Source organism: Echeneis naucrates, chromosome 12 (assembly GCF_900963305.1).
Source record: "Echeneis naucrates chromosome 12, fEcheNa1.1, whole genome shotgun sequence".
Classification (NCBI taxonomy): Eukaryota; Metazoa; Chordata; class Actinopteri; order Carangiformes; family Echeneidae; genus Echeneis; species Echeneis naucrates.
This window is the reverse complement of record NC_042522.1, coordinates 14,339,719-14,358,492: the sequence shown is the minus strand read 5'-3', so window position 1 is coordinate 14,358,492 and position 18,774 is coordinate 14,339,719. Positions and strand designations below refer to the sequence as shown.

The window sequence follows — 18,774 nt, the reverse complement described above, 5'->3', positions numbered from 1 at the left end:
ACTCATACAACCAAAAGATTAAATCTGTAAACATCATTTGGACTCGTCTCTTTGTTTTTATTTCTATTTTTTCTTTACCTGTTCCAAAATAGTGAGTTTGTGTGATTCCTTTTGACAAAGATTTATACTTAGAATCTGGAAATTATACATTTATAATATATAATAGAGAGGGAGGGAGGGAGATTAAGAGACAGAGATAGAGAGAGAAAACAGGAGTCTCAAGCAGCAACACGCAGCAGGGCGAATCACAACCTCTAGTGAACAGGCATGCCCCATTGAAGATCAGCTATTGCACTTTGAAGAGAGAGAGAAAGAGAAATAAAAACACCATTTGTACAAATAAAAGGCACATTTTCATCAACAGAAATCTGGAGAGAAGCCATGTTCTTATTTGTGTCCCAGTGTGTTTGGTTGTGTAAGTCCTTAGTGACTCACAGCTAATCATCATGTTATTAAAGAGATTTAAGTATGGAGTTTTTCCTGCTCTTTGTGTGTGTGTGTGTGTATGTGTATATATATATATATGCACATACACACACACACACGTGTCTTTGTATATCTGCTTTGTTCAAAACATTGCACATTTCGCCAATGACTTGAGAAATTTGCCTTTTTGAGACAAACACTGCTGTGAAAATATTTCAAACAAGCGTAGTGCTTTAGAAAAAAAAAAGAAAAAAGGATTATTCATTACTCCATCTCCCAAAGATATTAGATTTGATTAAACTATGTCACAACGAACTGAACAAATAAAAAGCTAATGGCTGATAATTGTAAAACAACAAAACAAAAGCAACAACGACAAAAAAACACTCCTTAGTGATTAATTGCACCCTTACTTCTCCCATTTCCCACAAAAATATCAATATATCAGGCTCATCGGCTCATGCGCCCTGCTCAAAGGAATTCCTGAGAAGCAAACTGGGTCGTGGGATGCAAGAATCAAGGAAAGTCTTAATTGGTTTTCAAAAAAAAAAAAAAAAAAAAAAGATCTGGTGGAGTTTTTCTTTTTTTTTTTTTTCATATCAATCCCAAAACTGCTTTTTGCTCAACATGTGTTGTGGTGAGATGGATGTACTGTACACTCCCTCTTGCAGCAAAATACAGGCACATTATATTACATTGCATCTGTCTTGTCAAATTCATTGAACTCATGCTGATTTTGGTTCAACTGAAGTGGTCCAGTGCATATCAAATACAATGCCCCATTCATTTGGTATCCATCAGAATACTGACAATAGTAAGGATGAGAGCATTTAGAGTCTGTTGCCAGAACTGCTGTGTACTATGTCTATTAAACCTTTTCAAAATTTTGATTCACACGCTACAAAAACAGTCTGTATAACCTAAATACCGTAAACTGTTCTGAGGAACGATTGTGTACAGTGGACTGAAAAATGCTAATTAAGTATGAACTGTTAAGCTACGGTGGTTGAAAACTCTTAAGGTTGTTTCAATTTCCTGTAGTAGTGTAAGCAATAGACACTCGGATTGCATCCTTCACTACTATTAAGTGAGGAAATTAGATAAAGGAAGTGAGTGTGCCTGACTGGGGAAAACAAGTTCTACTGTGAGTATATCTCGTGGCAATAAAGGAATTTTGCCATAAGACATCTTACGAAATGTGAAATAAACTATTTGTGAAGGTGATCTATTACTGGATATTCTGTATGGGTGCACTGTGTGTGTGTGTGTGTGTGTGTGTGTGTGTGTGTGTAACACTGATCTAAATAAGCCTTGTAAGTAAATCAAGTAAATTACGTCTCCAAGGATCGGTAATTCATCTTGGTACAACTGACAGATGATCTAAATGATCAAACTTTTCTGATTGTGCTATTCATGTGAGATCATTTACATAATATAATAATCTTCACAAAAAGCCAAAAAAGTTAATTAAAAATGTGAGAATATCCATTGAATGACTCAAGCCCCAAAACTAATCATCGACTACACACCTAAAAGAAGAATCCAGAGAAAACCAATTCAGAAAGAATCCCCGGTTGAAAAGCATAAATATTTTACAGTGCCAGCATACACAAGCACCTCTTTCAAATAAAGGGGTATCAAGATCTACGAACAATGTCCACAAGAACAGTTGATTTTAAGTCATGCGACTGTGACACAAGAAAATACTTTATAAAAAATGGTTATCTTTAAAGCCATTGACAGCACTATGAAGGATGTCTGTTTTCACCCCAACACTTTGTGACTACTGCAAAGCCAAACACATTCATATTCTAACCCCCCAATAAAAGCAGATTTCCTATAGTGACTAACTGAGTGAGCTGTCACGCTATTGGTAATATTAAACAACATTTTTTCCTAAAGCAATTCATTATAAACAGCATTTGTCGTCCAATCGTCCATCTGTTTTTATTTCCGTCCTCTTAGCCAACGGTTCCTGTAGAAATGTGGTTGTGCTTGACAGACAAAACTAAAATTTCAGGTTTTTATTCTAAAATACTTGTTTACACCTCTTTGAGGTTTGATTTGCACTTAATCTAAACTACAAGAACTGTCTTCTTTTTTTAGTCTTAAAACACCAAATCAAGATCATATGTCCAAATGCACCTATGTCTTCTCAAAAATATAGCATTTCAGTCATCACAACAAAATAATAACAGTTCTATAAATTTTTTTTATCTTAAACAAATCTTGTGTCTTCCGGTGACTCCAGCAAAGTAACCAATTTTCCCAAAAACACTGTCAGCGTAGAAAGCCTTTAGCAATCTTCTCCTCATGTATCGTCTTCAAGTTTCAGGTTGGTGGGAGTGACTCTTCAGAGCTTCCAATTTCCCATCACACAATGAATGCATCACTGTTTCCTTCCAACAGGCTGCAGGAGACACAGTTCACTCCCGGCTGACACAATCGGCAGATTGTTGTCACGGTGATGGCCAATAAGGTGGCTAATGCTGTCAAATATATGATCTTTTGTCCGTACCTTTGAGAAGAGAAAGAGAAAATTTGTCTTATTGTTGCACACTTTATGAATATGTACTCGCTGACACCCTCGCTGCATAAGTATCAATCTATGGTATCTCTTTAGAAAAACACTTTACACATCTATCCCCATCTCACCGTGCCCTCGGGGTCCACTAGCAGCAGATGCTTGGCAAGTCCTTTGTGCATGCCCGTTAGGACATAGGACCCTGGGTTGGTCGTGCTCTTGCGGACGAGAAAGTCCCCATCTTCCTTCAGTAATTTTTCAGCATCACGGCGGCTCATTTTGCCATGGTACCAAGTCTGGCCCTCCAGTTCCTCCTGTGCCCGGAAGGCCAGTGAGCGCACAAGAAGGGGGCTTGAGCTGTCCACGGATGCTGCCTTGTGAAGACCTGACATCTGGGACTGGGTTTGAGACTGGGATGGCGGATGCGACTGAGATTGAATAGCATCCTCAAAAGGCTCTGGTGTAGGTGAGGGCAATGCCAAAACAATTAATTAGGATATGAAGGATATCACAGGCACAGCTTTTAACTAAACATTTGAGAAGATTCATAATGTATGGTAAGTTATTCATTATGGTAAAAAGATTGTAATTGAATTGTCAGTGTACTGGGCCAGTGTGGCTTTTCCAACCACTACATTGTGCTGTAAAATAATCTTAGAGTGGATCCCACTTTTGCAAATGAAAGGCATTACTGTCAATGGTTCACACTATTCCACTGCTTGGTAATGATTTGAGGAGACGCCAGCATTAAGCAGGGAAGAAGTAAAACACTAGAAAATAAACATACATATTTCAAAAATGTCCCAAAAAGATATTTTTTATAAAAATTTCGCACAGTTGGTGACCTCAAGAATACAGAGAATGTTTTTGAAAGATAAATTGAAAAACAAAAATTGTTTACCTTTGACAATACTATAAAGCATAGCTTATTTATGGCTTTAAGAATCCATTAACATTGTTTTCTTGATTGTATTAAACAATGATCTGCTTTAAATTCCACTGATCAATGAATTTCTTGCAGGAACAGGAGCACAGAAACCTAATTTTCATATAACAAATGCTTTCACTGTGTAGCTAACAGCTCACATGTAATTTGTATCATGGATTCTTCATAAATACTGTAGTACACACATCTTTATGCAAGTAATCTTTCATGTATAATAATAGCGGCGCTAAGGTAGAAGTTTGAAGGAACAAAGGGGAAAGCTGTACACAGACATTAACATCGTCTTTCAATTGTCTTCATACTGACATGGTATTATTATAATGCCACACTAAAGTCACTGGGAAACATAAGTTATGAAACCCCTATAATTAAAAACTCTCATTAGAAGTGATCTAATAATGGTATTCTGAAGCCAACCCTGATACGGTTCAGATACTTTACAATGTTTCAGCAGGTGTGTTTTAAATTTACTGCACCTCAAAACATGTTTGCCATAGTGAAAATAAGGAAGCACTTCCAAATCCATTATTCAAAGCAGCAATACAACAGAAAGCAAAAGTTCAAAACATGCCAACCATGACTCACTCATGTCAAACAGATCCTTCTGTGGGCTCTCTTTGGCTGCAGCTGCCATGCCTTTTGTCACATTTTCTGCCTCTGCCTGGAGTGCTGCAAGTACCTGGGCATCAATCTGCTGGGTGTTCACATACGTGGGCATCTCTGCTGTTTTTGGTGCCTGGCCTTTGCTGTCAGGCACACTGCTTATTTCAAATGAACCTAGACGTTTGGGGGGGGGAGTTGTGTCAGTGTCAGTGTGACGATCTGATAAAATTTAGCAAAATTAAACATGCTGTTCATATTCAAGTAGAGGGAAGCATAGATTTTCTTACCCTGCTGTATGAATATGGGTTTTCTTTCATCTCCCCAGTTTTCTCCACAGTGCCGCCCTTGGTAATATGTCTGATCTACTGAGCCAGGGCCCATCTGATGACATACAGACACACAGTACACATTTATGCTATACATGAAATATTTCTGAAATAAGAAAAATATATACTGAAATGCAACAGTATGCAAATTACTCTAGGCAGAGTAACAAAAACTGCAGCTATAACTGTGGTTGTACCTGGCATCCATCAGGCGCTGCATTCTGATTGGTCAACCGGGTGTCAATGAATCCTCCAGGCGGTGGCATTTTGCCAGGGATATTGTTATAGTAAGGATGCTCTGCTGCCTCTTCCTCTTCTTCTGTCCATGGAACCTCCTCCATGTTTAATACCCTAGTAAAATAAAAAACAAACAAACCATGGTTTCACCATGAAGCTCAATGCTCATCAGTGTGTTATCTATTGCATGCATCCTGAACACCTCACCTGTCATGTGTGGAGGAACTCTTGCTTGCGGGACATTGCAAATACTGCTGGAAGCGAAGGTCAAATGCCTGGCCGATGGTACTGATGACATCTTGGGCCAGACCATCAGAGCACTCCAGGATGTGACATGCTGATGAGTGTCATAGCAACACATTTTGATGAACCACATATTGCATGTGAAATATGGGACAATCTACAGAGTATTTGTGGACTGAAGGATTACCTCGTCTGTTCACAGGGTCCTTTGCTACATAGGCAACATAATCTGTTGTGTCCTAAAAAGATAAAAAGACACACCTTCTACAACAGTTGGAAAAACTTCCAATACACCAAACAACCATAAAATACCATATTTAACACCATAACCATACTAACATGAAAAGTTTGAAATGTGTTTCATGTTTTTAAAAAATCTAAAATATAAATTGAATACTCGAAAAAAGAAAATGTTTAAGTGCAATTACAATCCCAGGCCAAGGAGTTACTTACAGGGTCTCCACCAGATGCAAAGGAGATGGACTGCATATGATGATTGGCTATGATCTGTCAGGAGTAAAATCACGCAGTACATGAATTATCTGAAACATGCTGCTTTACTGATACTACTAATAATTCTACTACTACTGCTACTAATAAAAGTTATATATCAAAACAAGGTCAATAAGCTATGTTTCACGTATTCATTACGGATTTCTAAATTTTTTATTTTTTATTTTTTTGGAATTGCCATGCATTTAAAGGTAAGAGGTCTTTCTTTTATTTATTCTAAAATAATACCAAAAAAATGTTATGACTATGCTTGGCATTAAGTGATTTGGTTTGTTTTGTTGCTTTTGCGCCATCTGCTGTTAGTATCAAGAAAGGCATTGGGGTTGAGTGCAAAATATATTACCGTCACTCCTGAGATGATTATGACAGACACTCTAGCACAATTATGCCTTTTTAATACCCTTTAATTTGAAATAAAAATAGTATAATTAAGATTTATAATTTTATGTGTTAATAAAGCTTGTCAACTCACCTGTTTGCAGTCAGGGGTCATCAGGTTGAGGCTACTAGTGGAGATATTTAGATTGATGGACATGCCAGCGAACTGCAAGTTACTCTTGCCCAGAATACTGGAGAGCGCTTTGGATGGTGGCTGAAAGGATCAGACAGACACACATAAAACTAATTTTTAACCAAAATACAGTATATATGATTATCATGATAATAATATTTTTCCTTTTTTTATTATTCAGGGGCTAAATAAAAACATGAATAGCACTTTATAGCATTATGAATGAGATTATAATATAAAGCTTCAGCTAGGAACCAGTTAACTTAGCATAAGGACTCGAAACAGGCAGAAACAGCTAACATGATTATGTACAAAGTTACCAAAATCCACCTAATTTATTATCTAATTAACATCTAAATCCAAATCTAAATTTTAGTCATAGTTTTATTAATTTTGGAATGAACGAGGCTAGCTGTACCCCTCAGTTTTATTTTCTTTATGCCAAAATAAGATGACCAACACTGGCTGTAGTCTTTATCTTCTTGTCTGAATATGAAAGAATTAGTCAGTTTCCCAAAATGGCAAACTCTACCTTTAAGGAGAATTGCTCATTAAATCATCATTTCAGTGTTAATAAATGAATATTCATTAAGTATTTTGTGCAGTTTGCAGTTGCATTGGCTGAAGATTGGGCTACACAAATTTAATCTAATAATGTACACTGAGATTCAGTTACTTCAAATTATGTTGTGAATGGGGATTTTAATGAAGAGGCAAAGGCAAAAAGTCAAAGCCATTCAGAAATCTCAGTATCAAGCTGATGTCACCAGTGTGTATTTGCCAAAATGACATTATCTTATCCCTTATATCTATTCTGAGAGAGAAACTAGTCAGCACTGATTTTGTGTTATATACTCTTCCCTGACATTTGAACAAGCTCTAGAGAGCAGAGTAATGCTTCATTTCACACCCCACATTAAGACAGTCTCCTCACACGCTGTGGACACACACCATGTCCAAGCACATGCACACAGAAGACAGACACTCACACAAGCATGCACTCATGCACACACATTAGCTCAGCCCCCTGATCATAGATATTGTGCACTACATGAGTCACTAAGCACTGTGCACGGTGTGCAATGCATCGTGGGCTGGAGCTACACCCACGCGCATACAGTCCCATACCTCTTCATCCCTCTCCCTTCCCCTAACCCTCTCTCCTCTCAAAGTACAAGCTCACTCACATCATATCTTCTTTTCTCTATCTGTCTGTTTTCTCTTGCTTTTAACATTAAGCATGGATGAGATAAAGAAAAAACTTACTGAGACGATGCTATATATAGAATCTAGGGGGATAAATGAATATCGAATGCTGTTTCCTCTTTTTATATCTACTGTACATTTCACTAACATACATTTTCTCAGCTCTTCCAGTGTGCCCTGTGTCTATATCCCTCCTTCTCTTACTCCCTCTTCGTCCATTCATGTACCTTTCTCTTCCGCAGAGCTCCTTTGGTCCCCGGAACAGCCTCACACACCAGGCTGATGGCTTCCCTAGAGGGAAGAAGAGAGGATGATGAAGCCAAGATGGTGACCACAGACAGGCACTGAATCATTGATATTTTGGCATGAAGGTTAAACTGTGTTATATACTTAGTGAAGAAATGCATTTTGTTGTCTTGGAAAGAACACGACTAGGGTTAGTGAGAGCCCATGCATGTTAAAGTGTTCACAATGGCAGTGTAAACATTCTGATGTTATAAATGTTTATCATGCCCACTATGTTACTTTAACATCATGAAATGAGCTGATTGGCACTTAACACATAGTACTCTTGAGGGCAATGAAAATACCATTAGTTTTTGCAATTTTTGATCATAAAACAGGTATTGCGCAAATTAAAGACCTAATGGTAGAAATTGAATGAAAGACAAGGATCACTAAAAACCATTTAGGATTCATCTTATGAAGACCATTACCAAAACAAAATTAAAAGTAATCCATCAAGCAGATTTTGAGATATTTTACTACACACAAAAGTGTTGACCTACAATCTACCTTCACTAACATCTAGTGATTTCCCTGCCCAGTGATCAACTCAGTATTGACAGTTTGACAGTGATCCAATTTTCAGTGATCAAAATTTTATTTCAGGGTACATGAGGTAGTAGACGCTATTTCCTTTATCTGTCATCTATGAAATCTAAAATTGTCTTAAAGATCGGTGATCTGTTTTATCTACATCACTGGCCCATCATTTTCATTGTGGAAGAAAACAATTCATGGATCAAACAGCGCTTGAAGTTGAAGTTGATTTGATGCAAAAAGTCAAATTCTGAGATAAAGTGAACGTTGGTTGGTGACAAATGTTCGTCCCTGTATTCTTTCTACATGGATAAATCATGCAGGGCAGTGGGTTCTTTTATAAGAGGAGAAATCTAACAATAGCAATGGTGAGAGACAGATTTCTCTCTATCTTTTTCTATATCTCTATCTTTATTACACTGAATGAAAAACACATACACAGAGAGAAAAAGAGGGGGAGGGGGAGAAGGTTCGCCATTGCTGCAGCCTTGCTAGCTAACATTAACACTGAACTGATTTCAGGAAGTCAAGCAGAAAAGTAGACATGACACAAACCGATTCACTATTGGCCTTTGCCTCACTGCACATTGGTCAATGATTTTAAAGATACACATGGAGCTGTAGAAAAGCCCATGCAGACAGGCTGGCTAAATATTTTCTGATGTAGTACATATTATGCTAAGGTAGGACCATAATTGACTATTAACTACATGTATATATGTATAAATTCTAATTAATGTCTTTGAAAACAGACATCGTTTCAGTGGTAGTTTCTTTTTCTACAATAAGATTAGGTCATGTCAAATTTTCTTTTTTCTTCTCTGGCTTCAACTTCTTTTCTCATTACAATCTACTGAGTAACTGTCAGTGATTCACCTGACATTGTATGTATGCTGCACTAAATCTTTCTTGCTGACAAGCATTAGCGTAAGCTGTGCATTTCGTCAGGATGGAACATCTGTCATCTGGAATATGACAGCCTTTCTAAGACAGTTTTTGTTGGTTTTTCCTTTAATTCATAACAGTGACAAGTTAGAAAACTGTTAGTGTTATACCTTGTAATTTGTGACCTTGTGGTGAAATCCAAGGATCTCATAGACCGGAGAACTTCTAGACAGCCCAGATACTGGAAAGTAAGAATAGGAAACCTGTGTGAAATAAGTATTCAGTATCGTGTTGAAGGCAATATTAATATTTTCATGATTAGCACATTATAATGTACAGAAACACATGCTTGATTAACTTTAAACTCGTAAAGACAATCTAGTGCACTGCACTTAATAAAACCTTTTGCTATGCTATGATGTTTAAGTGCTGACATTAGAAATTATTCATCATACACAGTCTAGTTCTGTACCTTGACAAGAGTCTAAAACACTTAATCAGTAAAAATGCCAAATGAAATAGAGTAATGGAATGGGTATTAACTAATGCTTAATCATATGGAGAATAATGGACAACAAAGTGCAGGACATAATTACAATACATCCATTAAAAGAACAGGTTATTCCAATATTCCACTCTATCTGGGGCTCTGGGGTCTGCAAAGATACTCGTTCAGGTCATGATTGTCCAAGAAAAGTTGAATCAAGGGCAACTGGACTTGATTTTAGACACTTGGAGAGATTTCACCCGTCATCCAAGTGGCCTCTCAAATTCTCCTGAACTGAACAATCCTCTTGGATGAGAGGTGAAACATCCTCCCAAGTGTCTGCAATCAAGTCCAGTTCCCCTTGATTCAACTTCTCTTGGTTTTTAGTATGATCAAAGAAGCTGAAGTCAATATTTTTAATATCAGTGCCAAATATGGAGTTCCCCATATTACTGTGGCATCTTTCAGTTAACTTGTGTTTTAGCAGTCAAGTCAATGTCGTCATATGATTCCTGCTTTCGTTCACTTTTGCTATAACTTTCAAATACAGCTGACATCTTTTTGCAGCATAAAAGAAGTTCGAAAAATGAACTACACAGTACTTGCACATCACCAAACGGAAGATCAAGTTAGTGTTTACCACTCTTAATAAAAAACATCCTATCACATACGCCATGATCAAAAACGAATGAATTATGTTAGAAACTTACATTAAGAAAAATATTACCACATATTGCATACACAGGCTAAAAGGGTAAGTGTAAACAGTGTCACTGTCAATCAATGTCCTGTTAGAGTAATTGCACATGATGTGAGAGGAGTGACCACATGATGCTAATTAAAAGTGCTGTGAGCTGAACATCACTTTGATCTCAATACACACAGGACTCAAAACATAGGCTAGGCAGGGGGTGGGGCAGCACAGACTGGACCCATGTCCCCTCTCACAGTATGGATGCTTTCAGTGGCATTGACCAGACAAATAAGCACTCTTGGCCTTAATGTGATTAATGGAATGTCACATTGGTCTCAGATACTGTGGACTTTGTTTGGGCAAGTTGTAAAACAAATCATATGATGCCAATCATACTGTGTAATTTGATTTGGAATATAAAACGTTGTGGCATTGCTGCTTAGTATGTTGATTTGGCCTTCCAAAACTGAATTGTTTCATCTGCTGTATAATTAAAAGAAAGGCAGAAAGATTACACCTTGAGCAAATGTTTCATTTCCAGACGCTTTGTGTTTTCAGTGAATATGGTTTGCTCCATTTTCTTCATTCACTTCCCACATTGAAGAGCCAGGGCTCGGCATCATCAGTCCTCATCCTAGTGACTCATTGCCAGCATGATGACATTCACAGCTCTCGTAGTTGTGCGTACTTTAATACTGCTTGAAATAATGTTTGGTGGCTGAACAGTGTTAACGTGAGATACAGATGTGACAAGCCAACCATGTACTGTGTCTTCTTTCCTCTTCTATCATTTCTTTATCGCAGAGTGAAACAGCCATAAAGCTCATACAGATGCACAATGTACAGAAATAACGCATCACCATGGTTACAATACGCTGGGGGGGCACATACACAAGACCAAAATATTGTGTAAGTATTACAGTATTAAGTATTAACAGCAAACTCCAAATGGCACTGATTATTTTTATTTTACCATCACAGCTTTTTCATTTAGTTTTCCCCAATGCTGACCTTCTCTATTTTCTGAATTATTCAATGTCTGTTTTCTAGTCGCTTTCTCTTTGCTCAGCCCTGCTGTAGCCAACCTACATACACCCACTCAAGGGCATGTTGTGATGTGCAAGTAAAACTATATTATGTCCTCTTTATGTTAAACTCGCAGGTATCTTGAGTTACTGAAACATAAGAGACAATGGGTAAAGAGCAGAAAAGGAAAGGACAAAAACACAAAAGGAGAGAATGGGAGGATTAGAGACCGCTAACCTTCACAATGTATGTCACTCCTGGACCAGAGATCTTCTCACTTGAATGAAGCCATCCTCTGGAGGGTTTGCTCAACAGTCCACCACCTCCACCACCATTCCAGTCCTCTCCACCGGGCTGGAGATCATCCAGCCTACTCTTCTTGCTCATGCTGATAACTGTCTCCAGTTGTGAGCAGGGGGTTGAATGGGAGACTGAGCTACACAGAGAGCCACCCACACCAGAGGCTGCTGCCGCTGTTGCTGCTGCTGTCGCCGTGCTGGGGCTCGGGCCACTGAAGCTGCCCGAGCCCGATCCCCCACCCCCCTGCAGCTTAGACACAGCCAGGTCCTTGACAGCTGAGGGCAGACCCTTGATGCCCAGCAAGCTGCCCGAGTTGCTAAATTTCAGGTTGGACACCTTGTTGATGAGGGTACAGAGGGTTGTGCCTCCATCTTCCAGGTGGTCAGAGCCATGACTGGTTGGGGTGCTGGAAGCAGTGGTGGTCAAGGAGGTCTGAACCTCAGTCGGGGGTGTGTAAGATGTCTCGGCTGCAGACTGGGGGGTGGCCGAGACCTTGGGGTTCATGGACAGGCCGTGGAGAAGCTCATCGACGGATGTTACTGACTCATTCCTGAAGCGGTTGTATTTGGTACGGTGAAGCATGCCCTTCTCTCTCTTGCTCTCTCCCCTCTCTCCACCAACCGACATGCACAGCCTGCCTCTTTCACAAGTGTGCTGGCAGACGTGGCTGAGCCGTGCTGATTACCCTCTCCTCTAACATAGCAGCAGCAGTACGGTCAGCAAACGCCTTTTAGCAATCACAGGCCACCTGACAGTAATTTTCTCTACTGAGGTTACAGTGGTGGTTGTGTTGGGCTGCTGCTGCTGTCGCCAAAGTCCAATCTGCTCTCAATAAAATCCAGAGCTTCAATCCAATCCGTAGGAGAACATAAACACACAATCCATGAAAACACACCACTGAAGCAGAGGTGGAAGGGACGGAGAGACAAAAAAAGGTCTCCAAAAGGGTGCCAGTGTTGTGATGCAGCTGGTTGGTTTCCAGTGGTGATGCTGCTACTGCTGTTGATTTCTAGCCTCAAAAATCCAAAAAGTAAGAGAATAGAGAAAGGGCTATGTTGTCGATGATCACAGATACAGCGAGGGAAGAGCAAATACTCTCTACTGACTGCTGCCTGCCTGCCTGCCGGCTCAGAGCTAAAGCATGACTCACTGATCTAAGAAAACCTTCTCAACAAAAGGCTTGCTGAACACTGCAAATCACTTCCTGTTGGAGGGAGAGAAAAAAAACCTCCCACTTACAGCACACTGGAACAAATCAATTTTTAAATTCCCTAGTCTGATATTAATTTGCCATAATTCTTTCCCGCTTATTTGTTTTTCTGAGAAAAGGAAATTAAGAATGAGAGGTAGCTTGATTATTTAACTTAGTAACTAATTTTCACAAATTTGTGTTTTAAACAATTAATGTCTTGCAAGATGGATAGATGAACTGATAAAAGTTGCGATAGAAGGAAGACAGCCACAATGAACTAATCAAAGAATTAATAAACAAATATTGTCCGCATCCACTTAGATGACAGCTACAATCACATCACCAGGCAAAATCAAGAATAAATAAATAAATAAATCCAACATGTTTGATTCAAGAATAAAACCTCTATTTAAATTTGTTAAAAAATTGAATTTTCCACCAGATATATGAACAAAATCTATCAATCACTGAAAGTAACCAAGCAGTATGAATTTAGCATGACTACAGATTAGTCAAATCATTAGCATACTGTCCATATTAATTTATAGTACCTGCTGAATATAAGTAGACAGACTCCTGGTTCTCAGGTTTATATTTTCAAAAACCTATGACTGAATAGTTCACTTATTGTTTCTGCAAAATATGTTTATAATCTGTCACTAATGCAAAAAGGAATAAAGCCTTCTCCACATAATGCGTAAAATTGTTTTGACTTCGTTTGTCAGCATTCTGCAACAAAAGGGGGGGAAAAAAAAAAAAAAAAAGAAAAAAAAAATTGTTTCACTACTAGGAATCAGATACAGATTCAGAGCTTGTCTAAAATTCCCAGTACTTGGTCCTGGTAAAACTACATGAATGATACAAGTGAAAGAGGCACAGTATGAGCAACATACTTCTTAGGCAGATGATTGTATGAAAGAGCCAAAAGCATTACAGAAAAAGCAGAGCAGCACCAATGAAGCATCTTTGTTTCCCTGGTAGCAGAAAGCACTCAGCCAGACACCATTCATGTAAAATGTCCTCAGGAGCATATAGCAAAGCTGAAAGACTGACATTCATTCATAAGCAGCTTCCGCTCTCACTCTGCTGCAGATTTCGCACTGCAGTCCCTCCCAACATCTCTCGTTCCTGCCTGGCAAATATAGAAGAAGGAAAAAAAAAAAAAAGACTGCGTGTCTGCCTTCTCTCCTCAGAAACAAAGGCAAACACAAAAGCAAGGAAGAAAAGGCAGGCCTTCACAAATCAAAAGAGGAGGAAAAACAGCGAGGCGAAAAAGAGCAGAGGACAAAAAAAAAGCATGCAATATTTAGTCTTTTATGTGAATGAAATAGCAGGACGGCATACCAATGTTTCTGTGAATGGAAGCGAAGGCCTTTCTGCCTCTGCAAGGCAATCCCTAGGGATGGCATGGTCTTATCCAATGAGGAACCAGCTGGATGACTCATTCAGGGGAGGTTTGCAGAATAGTGGAAGAGACCATTCCAAATGCAGGTGTACATTTTGTTTTCTCTTAGCTAACATGTAAAAAAAAGCTATGTAAATTATCAAAGAAGAGATTTTTGCACACTTAAAAAAAAAAATCATATTCCGGTAACAGGATGAGAAACAAGAAAATATACCCTTGACAGAAGATTGAAGTAAAAATGCCACCCCCGTGATTTTGATTGTCACCTTTGTCAGCTTTTATTTGCCCTCACATTCATGTGAACTGTTACCACCTACACATTTAATTAGTAATTTACTGTTTATGTGTATAAGGGCATATAGTACAAAAGTAAAAGAATAAATGTATTTTGCTCTGACATATATATCTAATAATTTAAATATCTGTGTTTAGAAAAAGCTTAAATAGTATTCTGGTTTTGATTTTACCACTAGTATTGCTGAAGTATTTCATTATTTTGAATAATTTGCAGTACTACACTAAATCCCATCACCATCCTCCAGTTTTATGGTCTTATCATGCAGTTACTCCATTAATTTACAAAAAACAATATGATGAGATGTAGCAACTCCACAAGCTGAGTCAGTACTGTACGGAAGGTCTGAGATGCAAATATTATTAAGAAAGCATTTAATCAAAATAATGTTGCTTACTTTAACATTTTTGAAAATACATGCAGAATAAACAAATAAATAAAATACATCTACTGGAGGAAAAAAAAAAATAAATAATTTTTGAGTATTTATCTTCTCTGCCTTATATAACCAGGTCTCTGTGAAATAAAGAACCAGTTGTTTTTGAAACTACTAGTAAATCTGTTATCTCTGTTAAAAGCTTGTGCAGCATGCAAGACCGGGAAGTGAAACGGAAAAAAATGAAGAAACAAATGGAAATAGAATTAGTAGCCTTTTAAAAAGGGACCGGAATAAGGGATAGGTTAATTGGCCTACACACACTTGTCAAAGAAAATTATTCTCCTGAGTTTCTGCTCAAGATGACCATGTCTGCCTAACAAAAGGGACTTTAGGCTCTACTTTCAAGTCACAAATTAAGATTACAAATGCATGCCACACACCTTGAATGGGAATTGTTGAAATTGTTGACAGGTAACGAGTAAAACACGATATTTGGGTGATTGGGTGAAAAGAAATATATTACCCTGTATCCTATCATATTAAAGCCTGTGTGGCTTCCTAATTATACAAGGGTTAGGGTGCATGTGCTCCATAATTTACTTACACATTACAAGACCTGCTATCTGTAACATGCAAATTCTGCAAAAATGATGTCAATTTTAAACAATTTTTGTATATTTTCAGGTTATTGACTGGATCAGAACTGCATTTGTTGGTCCATGAAAAGTTAGTTTATTTTCAATTCCTATGGCTCTTCTTCTTATGTGTTCTGTGATAGAGTCCTGCAGTTTACAGAAGGACAGAGGAGCTGGGCTGCATAGTCTGTGTAGCCATGGGGACAGAGGCGCAAAAAGCTCTGCTCATGCATTGCAGTGCTCTGTAAGCAGGTGTCCAATAACACAGATCCTCAGGCACTAACTGCCCACCCATTGTCCCTCTGCCACTGTGGAGAGAAAGACAAGGGGGTTGGGGTTGGGGGTGGGAATATCTGTTGCTATTGAAATGGAGAATGACGTCTGACCACTATGGACGCTGACCTGGTTGCTGAATGTATGGTGTGACTGTGGACAGGTCACACCGTATCCAAAAGATAACTAAGTGGTACAAGTGCTTACTCAGAACAAAGCGCTAAAGGGACAATTTAGAAAATCGTCCTGAGTCATCTTCTCCAATCTAAGTAATCAGGTACTTAGATGAGTAAGTAATAATTTCTAAACAATGTAAACATGAATGTTTTTTACACCAATTCTTAAATAATTTGAATTCAAAGGTGATTCAGATAATCACTTAAAGTTCAGATAATATCTTATAGTAAGTAACAACAAGTTTTGCTACATTTAAATACGATTTAATATTAGTTTTCTCTCTCCATTTTAGACATACATTAAGCGCAAATGAGAAGGGAGAGACAGAGGAAAAGAGCATCCATTGACAAGGAAGGCAGCAGACACTTCTCAACTTGACTACTGTTGCCAGGTTACTGAAAACATTCAAAAAAGCTAGAGTTATTTTAAGACTAACTAGAAGCAAAATAACCAATGTTACAGGAAGGGCAGACACAAGCAACTGGTAAAATGTGGCAATTTTTTCCTTTCTTTCTTTCTTTTTTTTTTAATTGAATACTCACCAACAGCAATGAAAGGCTGCTGAGATTTGGTTCAAAATTGATGTTTGTAAAGTTTGAGGACTCTTAATGTCAGCAATAGATCATGGACTTAAGGCACTAAGGCATAAGAATGAACTGCAATTTTGATGAATTACAGGAAAGTTATACCAATACAGACATTTTAAACTCAACATTATAACAACTTAAATTTTGAGGTTATCTTAAATTCATTCTCTTAAATCACTTTTTTCTATACTTATGATTTCTCATCGCACTATAGCTTTCCACAAAGGTTTTATTTTTTCCATTTAGTAACTTTGAACAGACTGGCTACCAGGCCATCTGGAGCTGTAGGTTGACATCACAATGTGGAAATATGGTAGCATGAAAGAGGTCGCTGTAGTGATGAACACATACAAATTTAACACTCTCTACATATATATAGACACACACACACACACGGCACTTCAAGGCATTTCAATTAAGTTATTGTAATGAGAAGGTTGTTTGGTTTGGACACTTATGTTTGATGAATATATAAATAAATGTTACACAACATTTGGTTTCCACTATATTGACACTAAATGGAATATCTAGTTATTTTCCTGCCCTACATCCGTGACCTAATGGGAGCGTGTTTGTTACCACAGTTCAAAACCATTATTGTCTGTGGTTGTACAATTGCAGCCAAAATGAATAGCAAAAGGAAATTATATTGATATCATACTTGAAGAGGAGAGTGATGTAAGAATTTCCTGTGTGGATGATAATGTCTAGAGCCTTGAGAGCTAATTTTCATCATCACATCTAGGGCATTACTTGAGCTTTCTGTGTTAGTGTGTCTGTAGCTGCATAGACCCACTGACCTTATACTGTACTCTACAGTAGGAGTGTGCCAAAAAAGTGATTCATATAAGAATCGCGATTCTCATTTAATCGATTTAAAATGTCCCAAATATCGATATTTCGATATTTATATATCGATATTTTTTACCTAGAATCCAATAAAATGTCCCCCCCCCCCCTCTTTTCGGTTTTCAATTTTTAAAAATCGCCTTTTTAGCGTTTTACGCAAATTTAACCCTGAGTCAGTGTTTTAAGTAATGAAATATAGACAAGTACTTCAGTTATAACTGAAAACTTTATTGCTTCCACACATTTAAGCAAAAACATGATAAAATAAAACATGTTCCACAGCATTGGTGGACATATCAAATCCACCTAAACTGGTCTAGTCTCTGGGGTTGTGGTGCCTGGTCTACACTGGTCTGATCAGGTCTAGTCTCTACTCCAAGCAGGGGTCCGCTCTCTGGTCTGGGCTGTACTAATCCAGTCTCTACTCTCTGCAGATCACCGCCTGGCTGTAACCCAGCCCATCCACTTGTTACCAATTAACTACTTAACCTAGAAATGTTCAGGTGCCCCTACTGGGAATCGAACCGAGCCCTTATAATTGCGGGCAAAGAGACAGACTAAGGAGTTAGAAGAAATCCTTGGAAACAAAAGATCTATTCCACTCTACTGTCTAGAGCAGCAATTCCCAACCTGTGGGCCGCGTAGGTATTGCAAGTGGGCCACCAATCATTTCCAAAAAAGTATGATTTTTGCAGGGGATCAAGAAGTGTTAATTTTTATAATGATAAAAAAATATACAGAACAATGTTCCAAATCGTTAGCCTAAAAGCATAGTTGCCTAAGTCATATTTGAACGTTGTCGGAAAATAAGAAAAAAATTTTTTAGCAAGCACATTGGAATTTTTTATTGATATTGTAACAGAATGTTCAACCAGATGTACAAAAAAAGTAAGACAACATTGATTGCATAACAAATAAAAGTGACTTAGGCAGAATATGCCGTGACTTAGGCAATTTTTCCTCTTACATATAAACACGATAACATAACCAACGTTGCTTTACACATAACCAACTTGTGTTACTTTTCTAACTTTAAGCAAGTTGCTTTACATGTCTAACCTTAACCAAAGTCCCACTCAGGTGCTGTGTGAACTTGGGACACTCTTGGTAGTACTGCTTTCATCACCTGGAAGTCATTGAATTTCCTGAGAGTAATTGGCAGTTGGGCAGGAAAGAGTGGGACCCAGTAGAACAGTTCTTTGGGGATGCTGAGTCGCTGAGCCAGGTCCTCCG

General features: G+C 38.2%; 1 protein-coding gene across 1 annotated transcript; it reads right to left on the bottom strand.

Moving 5' to 3' along the window:
* Positions 1 to 2,815: 2,815 nt before the first annotated feature.
* shc3 (SHC (Src homology 2 domain containing) transforming protein 3) lies at positions 2,816 to 12,331 on the bottom strand. Its single transcript, XM_029516060.1, has 14 exons — positions 11,989 to 12,331; positions 11,687 to 11,934; positions 9,413 to 9,483; positions 7,763 to 7,826; positions 6,291 to 6,410; positions 5,759 to 5,812; positions 5,493 to 5,544; positions 5,270 to 5,399; positions 5,023 to 5,176; positions 4,787 to 4,880; positions 4,543 to 4,673; positions 4,482 to 4,509; positions 3,082 to 3,407; positions 2,816 to 2,944 (listed from the first exon to the last, which is right to left on the bottom strand). The coding sequence occupies exons 1-14, from the start codon at positions 12,329 to 12,331 to the stop codon at positions 2,816 to 2,818; spliced, it is 1,944 nt and encodes a 647-aa protein (XP_029371920.1).
* Between the last annotated feature and the right edge of the window lie 6,443 nt (positions 12,332 to 18,774).